At 51.0% G+C, this 12,024-nt stretch overlaps 1 protein-coding gene across 1 annotated transcript in view; it reads right to left on the reverse strand.

Moving 5' to 3' along the window:
* EP400 (E1A binding protein p400) overlaps nucleotides 1–12,024 on the reverse strand; it is a 72,313-nt gene that overhangs the window by 43,181 nt on the left and 17,108 nt on the right. Inside the window, exons 3-5 of the mRNA XM_060192658.1 lie at nucleotides 3,290–3,380; nucleotides 1,432–1,539; nucleotides 621–988 (exon numbers count right to left, since the gene is read on the reverse strand). Of these exons, the coding sequence (XP_060048641.1) occupies nucleotides 621–988; nucleotides 1,432–1,539; nucleotides 3,290–3,380 (567 nt within the window). The remainder of the gene's footprint in view (nucleotides 1–620; nucleotides 989–1,431; nucleotides 1,540–3,289; nucleotides 3,381–12,024) is intronic.

Genomic DNA, 12,024 nt, shown 5'->3' on the forward strand with positions numbered 1-12,024 from the left:
GGTGCTTCAGGAAGGCCACCAGCCCACCCAGCTGCGACATGGCCACAGCTCTGGAAGGAGTTCAAAAGCCACACCTACCGCACCCTCTCACATGCAGGCAGGTCAAGTGACACAGGAAGACTGCGTGCGGATGGTGTTCAGGGCAGAAGACTGCTTGCCTCAGAACCCAAGAAGGTCCCTCTCCCCTCCTCTCCCTCAGGTGTGACCTCACAGGCTGCAGGGAGGAGGTTGTCCCAGACCGGACACCTCGAGCTGAGGGGTTCTGCTGTTCCACTGCTCCCTAAGTTCACGCCTCACTACCAATGGCAAAGGACCAGAAAGAACCTCAGCTCAAAGGGGAGCCCCTCAGAAGGGGGCACAGGAGAGACAGGACGCGCTCTGGTCTCCCGAGTCACAGCTGAAGAAACTAAAGAAACTTCAGGGCAAAAGCACTCAGCGGCGGAGGGCACTGTGCCACCTGTCAGGCCGAGGGAGCCCCCGCCCCACCTCAAGGCTGCACAGAAGAGCAGTGGCCCGGCTGTGGGTGGGGGACCCTGCTGCTAGCCTCACTGACGCAGCTGCACAAGGATCAGGAATGTGCTCCCTGACAGAGTCACACCTGAGCAAGGGCTCCCCAGTACCTGTGGCGGGGCCGAGGGTGGCGGGCCCTGCATCTGAGCCTTCCCAGGCGGCGGGACGTGGAGGGCTGGTGGCAGGGGCTGCGCAGGGGCAGCCGGGAGCTGGCTGCCAGGCGGTGCGGGACCGGGGGCGCCGGGCGGCTGGGTCTTCGCCGGGACCTGGAGCTGGGCTGGAGGCTCCACCAGCTGCGGGGGGAACTGCAGTGTGGGGGCGAGGGGCACGGCGGGGGGCAGCCGGCTGGGGAGCTGTGGGGGCGGCGTGTGCAGGCTGGCGGCGTTCTGCACCGGGGGGCCCGTGGAGGGGTCGTACTGCTGCTGACTCTGCTTCTGTCCGGCAAGCTGAGCGGCCTGGGGTGCCGGGGGCATCCCTCCTACAAGACAGGAGAACCAGGCACACTGACCTCAGCCTCGCCCTCCCCAGGAGAGCTCACGGCTACACGTGGGACCCCCCGAGGGAAACCAGACAGGCAGGACACGTAAAACGAGATGAGAGGACATCTACAGACGGGCACACGGACACGCAACGCCAGTGACCTCTACGTGGCAGCCCCGAGCAAAAGCACCGGGAAGGCACAGGCCTCCCGCGGCCACAGGGGCCCAAGCGCAGGCTGCGCACAGTGAGACGCGTGGCGGTGGCAGACAGCGACAGAACTGGTCCTCATGAGTCTTCGTGGGGTCTAACCGGGGCTGAGAACTGCCCCGACTTCAGAGACTCCCCGAGACACGGGCTCGCCCCGGCACGGCAGGCACCGCCTGCCGCCCTGTGTGCACACCCTCGCCGTGGGCTAGGGGCACGTTCTAGAGCCAGCCTTACCTTGGACTGTCGGCATTAACTGCTGAAGAGGAACTCCTGCATTCACCCCTGGGTGCTGGAAAACTACCCCTTGGTGACCCGCTTCAAGCCGAGGTCTCTTAGACTGCTCTAGAACGATTTTCAGAAAAGGTGCAGTTTGATGTAAAAAGCCACGGTAGTAGTAGTCGGTAAAACACGTCTAAGTTTTTAAGATGATCTTTGGACAAGGAGGTCTTCTAAGCATGAATCAAATTCAGAGGTCATTAATCTCTCTGCATTAGGAAAATGAGAAGACAAAGAAAAAGCAACAACCCGATACTTGCAACACACACGGTAAGCAAAAGGCCGATTTACCCGACGTTTAGAAGGATCTTAAAAATCAGATGTGTCAGCAACCACATAGACAAAATGGGCACAAACAGCTGGCAAAGTGACGAATCCACAAGGTCAACACTGCGGGGAGACTCGGAGGCGAGCCACACCTGGCCCAACAGCGACAGGCCCCGTATCGCACAATCTGACTTAGCAGCACAAACACACCTGCACAGACGCTCTGACCCACCCGCCTGGCTTCAGGGAGAGGATGATAAACACGTCAACATCAATTACAGGAAGAAAAGAGGGATTTGAGATCCAATCTCCAGTACCATGCTGATTGTGAGACAATGAGGTGGTCGTAATAAAAAACAAACGGAAAATTATGTATTCATCAAAAAACAGGATTTAGGGGGCCGGGCGGTAGTGCAGCGGGTTAAGCGCATATGGCATGAAGCGCAAGGACCAGTGTAAGGATCCCGGTTCGAACCCCCGACTCCCCATCTGCATTGGGGTCGCTTCACAGGTGGGGAAGCAGGTCTGCAGGTGTCTGTCTTTCTCTCCCCCTCTCTGTCTTCCCCTCCTATATTTCTCTGTCCTATCCAACAACAATGACAGCAATAACAACAATAACAAAAAACAACGATGAACAACAAGGGCAACAAAAAGGGAAAAAATGGCCTCCAGGAGCAGAGGATTTCTAGTGCAGCCACCAAGCCCCAGCAATAACCCTGGAGGCAAAAAAAAGTGATGTGTATGATCACATCTGGACTTTTCACAACAACATTTGTCGCAAGACCTGTATGGAACAGCAGAGACCTGGCAAAACGTCCATGCTTAGGAGTCTGGGAGCTGTGACCTCTGTGGTAGGGAACAGACACTACACCAAGATCACCTGCGGGACCCCCAGCAGGTAGGTCACAGCTGAGGCTCACGCAGCCTCTGCAGCCCCACCCATGGGCCTATCATGATAGATGTGTGGCGGCTTCATCATTTGAAGGGAAAAAAATCAGCTTGAAAGTGAATGAAAGGGCGGGTGTAGACAGCATAATGGTTCTGCAAAGAGATCCTCCTGCCTGAGACTCCAAAGTCCCAGGTTCAATCACCCGTGCTACCACAAGCCAGAGCCGAGCAGAGCTCCGGTAAAAATAAATAAATAATTAAATAACACCAAGGCAGCAAATAGCTCACTTGGCTAGTGTGCTGCTTTGTGACGCACACAACCCAGGTTCAAACCTAGCCCCTGCTGCACTGCAGGACGCTTTGGTAGTCTTTTTCACTCTCTAGCTCTATCTTAAAGGAAGACTAACGACAATTTGAAAAAGCAAATGGCTTTACATTTAACTATAACACGGTGATCAAAGGCCTACCAATGCACACAGAAACAAACCTATTCAACTGAAAACTCCCACTTCAGCACACAGCAACAGTCTCGTCATTCTGTCCCACAGATAACCACAGAACAGAGAGAAAAACCAGCCTTCAAGGTGGGCAGACCCTAGCCAAGCTCTGGGGCGTGGGCCGCAGGGCTGCAGAGGCTGTGTGAGCCTCAGCTGTGACCTACCTGCTGGGGGTCCCGCCTGCTGCCTCTTAAAGGCCTCGGTCTCTAGTGCACTTCCAGCCCCTGTCACCAGGGTTCCTGTGAGGGCTTGCGGCTGAAAAGAAGAGAGGGAAGCTGAGAGTCTGCTCACCAAATGAAGCATGAGCATGAAGTTTCGCCAAAGCTGTCATGATTATCCCAGATACTGACCTCACTCCATTTTCACAAGAGCAATGATGGCTGCCCAGTATATTTAAATAAGCAAATATAACATCTATGTACATATGGTAAAGCTCTAACTTACCTTTGGAGGAAAAAAAATAATTGCAAAAGCTTCTGGTTCTAAATGGAATATCCCTACCAGTGCAAATCTGAAGCCCTCTGGAGAGAGGCTGCATGGCTTTGCAGACAGAATGAGGGAGACTAGAGCCTCACTCCTCAAACAGCTCAGTCTCTGAGCAGATACACTACCTGTCATCATACACAGGGGGAAAAAACTGAATAAAAAGGAAAGCTGGGGGCTGGGGAAACAGTACAGTGGTTCTGCAAAAGACCCTCCCGCCTGAGGCTCTGAAGTCCCAGGTTCAATCCTCAGCACCACCATCAGCCAGAGCTGAGCAGGGCTCTGGTCTGTGTGTCTCTCTCTCTCCTCCTCTCTCTCTCTCTATCTAGAACTCTGGGATATCAAGAAGCTGTTTTTGCCGTAAGCCTCCCACTTGCTATACAGAGGCAAATGAAATACACGCACATGTGTTCTTTAAAGTGTCTGGATGAAAAGCTACTGAGCAGGACAGAAAGGAGCGGAGCCCGGAAGCCCCTGCCTCCCCAGCTCTGTCCTCCCTGCAGCTACTCTACCCACGAGGGAGGCTCAGCACCACAGTGAAGCCCCAGGAACGGGCACCACGGACCCTTGCGGCCACACCACAGGGAAGAGAGAGGCTGGGAGTCAATCCAAGGGCAGACAGACATTCCCACTTCCACTTCAGAAGGATGGAGGAAAGGGGGAAAGGCCAGGAAGGAAAGAATGACTGAAAAAGCAGGATGTGTGAAGAGTGGTTATCTCTGGAGACAGGATCACAGGGAGCTTGCAGTTCACGTGTCTACACTTTCCTAAAATCTTCCAGTTGGTGATAACATGGATTACTTAGTCAAGTTTTTAAAACATATTTACTACTGAGAGAGAGGGAAGGGGGGAACACACCAGAGCAGAACTCTGGCACATGTAATGTTGGTAATCAAATCCAAGCCCTCAGCCTTGCAGGTCAGACGCTCTACCCACTGTGCTAGTCACTGGGTCACAAAAAGATTTACCCACTAATGAGAGAACCAGTGCATCACTCAGGCAAACGCTAGGGCTCAACTCAGGACGACGTGCCTTCAAGTCCAGCGCTCTATCTACTCCATCTCCTCGGAGGCTCAAGTTTTACTGATTTACTTATTTCTAACTAAAGAAGATGACAAAGGCTCTGCCCTCAGAAACGGTTACTATTCCTGCTGGATAAGCATAAAGTCAGAAGGTATAGGAGGGAGAGAAGTTGCTCTGACAGCTGGACCAGGCCCTGAGGGCCCATCCAAGAAACCGTTCCAAGGGCACCAGCAGGGCTGAGGAGCCCTGGACTAGCAACGGGGGGCTGTCGAGGTCTCCCCTTCATCCCAGAGCCTGTAGACCGGCCAGACAGACACACAGATGCCAAGCACAGGTGTCACAGGAGGCTTCAGGGACAACCTATGGCTCAGAAGACAGAATTTGTAGCTTCAAGTCAACGAACTCAAAGACCAAACAGGAGGTAGTAAAAATCAGAGTTCTGTGCCCTATCCTTCGCAATGTCTAAAGCCCAACTCAAAGCAACTCCCAAATGCACATGGGACCACGAGGTGTCCTCAGAAAATAATTGCAGGACCAGCCCCGCAACCCACAGGCTGGAACCAGCAGCGGGAACGTATTGTGGCTTTACAAAGAGACCACCCTGACAGAAAGGAGGAACTACTGAAAAGGACAACCTGGCACAAAGAGCAAGGACCAGCACAACGATCCTGGTTCCAGCCCCCGGCTCCCCACCTGCAGGGGAGTCGCTTCACAGGCAGTGAAGCAGGTCTGCAGGTGTCTGTCTTTCTCTCCCCCTCTCTGTCTTCCCCTCCTCTCTCCATTTCTCTCTGTCCTATCCAACAACAACAATAAAACAATAATAATAACTACAACAAGGATAGGACAACAAAAGGAGAAAAAAAATAGCCTCCAGGAGCAGTGGATTCATGGTGCAGGCACTGAGCCCCAGCCAAAAAAAAAAAAAAAAAAAGGACAGGACAACCAGAAGCCGAGACCCAGCCCCCAGCACTGCAAGGCAGCAGCAGAGACAAGAGGAGCAGAATGCGGGCGGTAGCAGTAGTGTCAAAGCGGCGCCTCTCAGCTCCACGGACGGAGCTGGGCCAGGGATACGGCTTAGCACCAGAAAGCACGTGTGAAAACCCGAGTTCAGCCTTCAGCATCACAAGCACCACGTCCAAACAAAGTACCAAAGAGGTTCTGGACTGAAAATAAGACACCTGCAGTGAAGACCTCACTGGCTGGGCTGCAGGGCAGGGGCAGGGGCAGAGGGGAGTGAGCCCCAGAGCAAGGACAGAGCCCGCCTGACCACCAGGCCAGGTGTCGGGCGGTCGAGTGGCTCAGGGAATGGCCTGGACAGAACCGAAGGCCAAACGTGGGCCATTCATGGGCCATCAGGCCACCCAGTGGAAGGGACGTCTTGTAAAGCAAACAGCCAGCTGAACTGTATTTGCTCCATTGTAAGGAAAACTGTCACAACAACTTACTACAATTTACAGAAAGTCTAAACAGTTGAATAAAGATGTAGCTCACAGAAAAGACAAGTTAGGGCAGAAAGACTCAGGGACCCAGAGGTGGCACACACGTCACCATGTAGGGATCTGTGTTCAAGTCCCCAGGCCCCACCTGCAGGGGAGAAATTTCACAAGCAATAGAGCCAATGCTGCAGGTCTCTCTCTGTCTCTATAAGTAAAAGATAAAAAAAGAAAAGAAATGGTCACAAGGAGTGGCGGAGTTATCATGCAGGCACCGAGTCCCAGCAACAACTCTGGGGAGGGAGGAAGGGAGAAGGAGATCGCATAATGGTTCTTCTTCTTCTAGCGTTTGCCCTTCTTCCGTAGCCAGTCAACAGCGTCAGGTTGAGCCTGATGTCAAGTTTCGAGACCTCCTTTGAATCTGGAGAGGTGGCAGTCGTTGACTATGTGGGTCATAGTCTGTCTGGAGCCGCAGGGGCAGTTCGGGTCGTCTCTGGCTCCCCAGCGATGGAACACAGCGGCGCACCGGCCATGGCCTGTTCGATAGCTATTGAGGAGGGCCCAGTCATAACGTGCTAGGTCAAAGCCGGGTTAACACTTGCAGGGGGTTATGCAAACAAACTCTCGTGCCTGAGATTCCAAAGTCTCAGGTTCAATTCCCCACACCACAAGCCAGTGCTCTGGTGAAAAAAAAAAAAAGGAAGAAGCAAGAATAGACTTAGTTATTCAGAAAGAAGTAGCGTTGGTGGTATAGTGGTGAGCATAGCTGCCTTCCAGAAAGAAGTACAAGAAGTGATAGTTTGGGAGTCAGGTAGTAGTGCAGCGGGTTAAGCGCACGTGGCACAAAGTACAAGGATCAGTGTTAAGGATCCCGGTTTGAGCCCCCAGCTCCCCACCTGCAGGGGAGTCACTTCACAGGTGGTGAAGCAGGTCTGTAGGTGTCTCTCTTTCCCCTCTCCATTTCTCTCTGTCCTATCCAAGAACAACAACATCAATTAACTACAACAATAAAACAACAAGGGCAACAAAAGGGAATAAAAAAATAATAATAAGTGATGGTTTGTGGTTACAAGACTGGGATACATTCATCACCATCATTTTTTCCTGGTCATCACTGGGGCTTCACTCCCCTAGGCCTACCCCTCCACCCCAATACAGACGGAATATAGGGACAGAAATACTAAGCGAGGACCAAGCTGTGGTGCACCCAGTTACACACACTGCCATGTACATGGATCCAGATTCAAGACCCCACTCTCCACCTGCCGAGGGGACACTTCACGAGTAGTGAAAAAGGTCTAGAGATCACTCCCTCCCTCCCGAAAGATTTCTTCTCCTCTCTCTCTCTCCTTTTTTTATTCTTAATTTAAAAAAAAATTTTAACCAGAGCACTGTTCAGCTCTGGCTTATGATGGTGCGGGGGGGATTGAACCTGGGACTTTGGAGCCTCAAGCATGAGAGTCTGTTAGCATAATCATTATGCTATCTACCCTCCACCCTCTTTCTTCCTTCCTATATGTCCCTCCTCTCTGAATTTCTCTGTCCTATCCCATAAAATGAGAAGGGGGGATGGTCGCCGGGAGCAGTGGACTTATAGTGCTGGAATCGATAACCCTGGAGGCAAGACAACAAATTCACTCAAATTCACATAGCTCAAACCTGAGCCGTGCTGATAACCAACCCTATAAAAACAGAAAAGAACGAGCACAGCTACAGCAGGCCGGGCAGTGGTGGCATAGAGGGCACAACATCCGACCCAAATCATGAGGCCCTGAGTTCAATGCCTGGCACTACACAGCCAGGGTGACACTCTGGTTCTCTCTTACTGCTCTTGAAATTTTTATTTAAAAGATATAATATGAAAGTGGCACACATACATAAAATCTTTGTGTCAGGGTGGGATTATGGGTAATAATTAATTTTATCTAACATAAAAATAACATACATTATTATCATTATTATAAATTTATTTATTTATTGAATAGAGATAGCCAGAAATTGAGAAAGAGGAAGATAGAGAGGGGAAGGGAAAGAGACGCCTGCAGCCCTGCTTCACCATTCATGAAGCTTCCTCCCTGCAGGTGGGAACCGGGGCTCAAACCCAGGTCCTTGCACATGGTAATGTGTGCGCCCAACCAAGTGTGCCACCGCTTGGCTGGATACATTCTCTTAGGCTTTTTTTTTTTTGCCTCCAAGGTTATTGCTGGGGCTCAATGCCTGCACCATGAATCCACTGCTCCTGGAGGCCATCACCCCCTTTTTTTTTTGTTGCCCTTGTTGTTGTAACCTTGTTGTGGTTATTGATGTCATCATTGCTGGATAGGACAGAGAGAAATGGAGAGAGGAGGGGAAAACGAAGAGGAGGAAAGAAAAATACCTGCAGACCTGCTTCACCGCCTGTGAAGCGACTCCCCTGCAGGTGAAGAGCCGAGGGCTCGAACCGGGATCCTTCCGCCAGTCCTTGCGCTTTGCGCCACGTGCACTTAACCTGCTGAGCTACAGCCAGACTCCCAGACACATACTTTTTATTTAAAAAGGCCTAAGAGGGGGGTCGGGCGGTAGCGCAGTGGGTTAAGCATATGTGGTGCAAAGCACACGGACCGGCGTTAAAGATCCTGGTTCGAGCCCCAGGCTCCTCACCTGCAGGGGAGTCGCTTCACAGGCGGTGAAGCAGGTCTGCAGGTCTGTCTGTCTCTCTCCTCCTCTGTCTTCCCCTCCTCTCTCCATTTCTCTCTGTCCTATCCAACAATAACAACAATAACTACAACAACAATAAAAAATATCAAAGGCAACAAAAGGGAAAATAAATAAATGTTAAAAAAAAATTAAAGTGGTCTGGGAGGTGGTACAGTGAATAAAGCACTGGATTCTCAACCATGAGGTCCTGAGTTCGATCCCCGGCAGCACATGTACTGGAGTGATGTCTGGTTCTTTCTCTCCTCCTATCTTTCTCATGAATAAATAAATTCTTTTAAAAAAAAAAAAGTACATGGGAGTCGGGTGGTAGCACAGCGAGTTAAGCGCATGTGGCGCAAAGCACAAGGACCGGCGTAAGGATTCCGGTTCGAGTCCCCAGCTCCCCACCTGCAGGGGAGTCGCTTCACAGGCGGTGAAGCAGGTCTGCGGGTGTCTGCTTTTCTCTCCCCCTCTGTCTTCCCCTCCTCTCTCCATTTCTCTCTCATCTTCTCCATTTCTCCAACATCGATGACACCAACAACAACAACTACAATAAAACAAGGGCAACAAAAGGGAATAAATAAATAAATTTTTTAAAAAGTATGTGTCTGAATGTGTCACTTCACATACAACGCTTCCTCTGCGCTATTACCTCAAAACCCTTTGGAAGCAGACAGAAGTTGATAGATGTGTAATACAGGAAGTTATTTTTATATCACACGTGAGAGAGATTTGTACAAGAAATGGAGGGAGCAAGACCAGCATTCTTACTCTGTGACAGATGTCAAACTTGGGGCTTGAGATGTGTCCGCCCATAGCTCTCCAACTCAGTCCCTCCCTGACCTCAACCATAAAGTTTTTTTTTGTTTTTTTTTTAACCAGCTCTGGCTGATGGTGGTGTCAAAATCTAAACTTGGGATCTCAGAGTCTTGGCATGAAAGTCTTTTTTTCTAATTTTTTAAATTATCTTTATTTATTTATTGGACAGAGACAGCCAGAAATCGAGAGGGGAGGGGGATAGAAAGGAAGAGAGACAGACACCTGCAGCCCTGCTTCATTACTCATGAAGCTTTCCCCCTGCAGGTGGGGACCAGGGACTTGAACCTGGGTCCTTGTGCATTGTAACATGTGTGCTCAACCAGGTGTGCCACCACCCGGACCCTGGCGTGCAAGTCTTTTTTGCACAGCCAGTATATTACCTTCTCAACCCGAGAATCTCTATTTCCAGAATCCCACTGGGGAAAATAAACCTTACAGTTGGCTCATGAAACTCTTAGTGAGATGGCTTTTTCAAAGAAAACAAAGGCTTTTTTCCTACCTCAGCTCTCCTAACTAACTCGTTTCAAATATTCTTAGCCAAGTACTTGCTTCAAAGACTGTAATTCAAAATCAAGCCTCCTTGTTTTTCCTTTCTTAGGGCTTTAGTTACCGTCAAGTATATCACGTATGCTAAGGAAGTCATAAAATCACTGTGATTGTACTAGCAGTGGAATGAGTCAGACCAACAGCGCCTAAACCCTGGGCTACAGGTGCTGATGGAGTCATGTGCTCAGCTTTTCTCTGCAGCTGGACATTCTAAGAAAACACCAAGAAGTTTAAGAACTGCCATCCAGCTCTTCACAGGCGTGAGGCGTGACGCTGCACTCATGGAGCCCACAGCACCCAGGGGTGCAGCCTGGAATGGGCGACCACGCACAACCACTGGGCCGGTCTGGCCATGGATGTTTCCTATTTCATCCCTGTGGCTTCCAGCCACAGCCATGGTCTCGGAGCACTCGCACCCACCCAGCAAGGACAAGGGCGGTGGCTGGCTCGAGGCCCGCCATCGAAGGGTATCGGAGACTGGGGGCAAGACCGGCCCGGGACAGGCGTGCGTACCTGAGCTTCCAGGGCCTCCAGGTGCAAGACCATGTCCCCAGTCAGTATGACAAGCTGTGTGTTGCAAAGCAGCTCTTCAACCAGCCACGCTCCCAGGCAGACCCAGACGGCCACTCCCACCAAACTAAGCTCCACGAGAGATGGCCGGCCCCGTGTGGCGCCAAACCTTTGCCATCCTGGGCCAGAGAAGAGGAGTGCTCAGAGGGGCATGGGCCTGAGGTAGCAGCTCTGATGGGTCAAATGGTAGAGAATCTGAGTGTCAAAGTGAATAATCAGAGTGGGAGGGCACGGCCAGCAGGTGGCTGCACAGGGACATGGGGGGTGGCAGGGAGAGCGCCTCCCCGGGCTTGTGGATCACCTGGCACTTGTCAAAACCTCACTGGCTGTGACACTTAAGACGTGTGCATTCAGGCCGCCTAGTGTGCTCTGTGCACACAGCCCAGGTTCGACCCAGCCCCCGCCACAAGGAAGGACGCTTTGGTGCTGTGACCTCTCTCCCCTCTCCATCGCACTCTATCTGAAATGTCAACCTGGAGCACTGAAGCCTCAGAAATCATTACAGAAAAGAGACTAGACATTCCATTTACAAAGCATACCTTGAGATAATGCAGTTCACCTTTTCTAACAAAGAGACACACAGACAGATGCAGAGCATCTAACAACCACTCACGACAGATACACTATGAACAAAGGAACTCCTCCCTTTTTTTGTTTTGTGCTATTTATCTTGCCTCCAAGGTTATTGCTAGGGCTAGGTTAGGGCTAGGTGCCTGCACTATGAATCCACTGCTCCTGGAGGCCATCTTTCCCCCCCGATTTGTTGTTGTTGTTGATGTCGTTGTTGGATAGGACAGAGAGAAATGGAGACAGGAGGGGAAGACAGAGAGGGGGAGAGAAAGACAGACACCTGCAGACCTGCTTCACCGCCTGTGAAGCGACTCCCCTGCAGGTGGGGAGCTGGGGGCTCGAACTGGGATCCTTACGCCAGTCCTTGTGCTTTGGGCCACCTGCGCTTAACCAGATACACTACTGCCCGCCCCCCTTTTAAATTTATTTTAATTATCTTTATTTATTTATTGGCTAGACAGCCAGAAATAAAGAGGGAAGGTGGTGAGAGAAACAGAGAGACACCTACAGTGCTGTTTCACCACTCACAAAGCTTTACCCCTGCAAATGGGGACCAGGGTCTCAAACCCCAAATTGTAATATGTGCACTCAGCTAGGTGCACCATCACCCAGCCCAGTTTTTAAAATATATATATATATATATATATATATATATATATATATATATATATTTTACTTATTTTGGATAGAGACAGAGAAGTTGGGAGGGAAGGCAGCCCTGCTTCACCACTTATGAAGCCTCTCCCATGCAGGTGGGGAGCACGGCCTTGAACCCAGGT

Source organism: Erinaceus europaeus, chromosome 6 (genome assembly GCF_950295315.1).
Source record: "Erinaceus europaeus chromosome 6, mEriEur2.1, whole genome shotgun sequence".
NCBI classification, from domain to species: Eukaryota; Metazoa; Chordata; class Mammalia; order Eulipotyphla; family Erinaceidae; genus Erinaceus; species Erinaceus europaeus.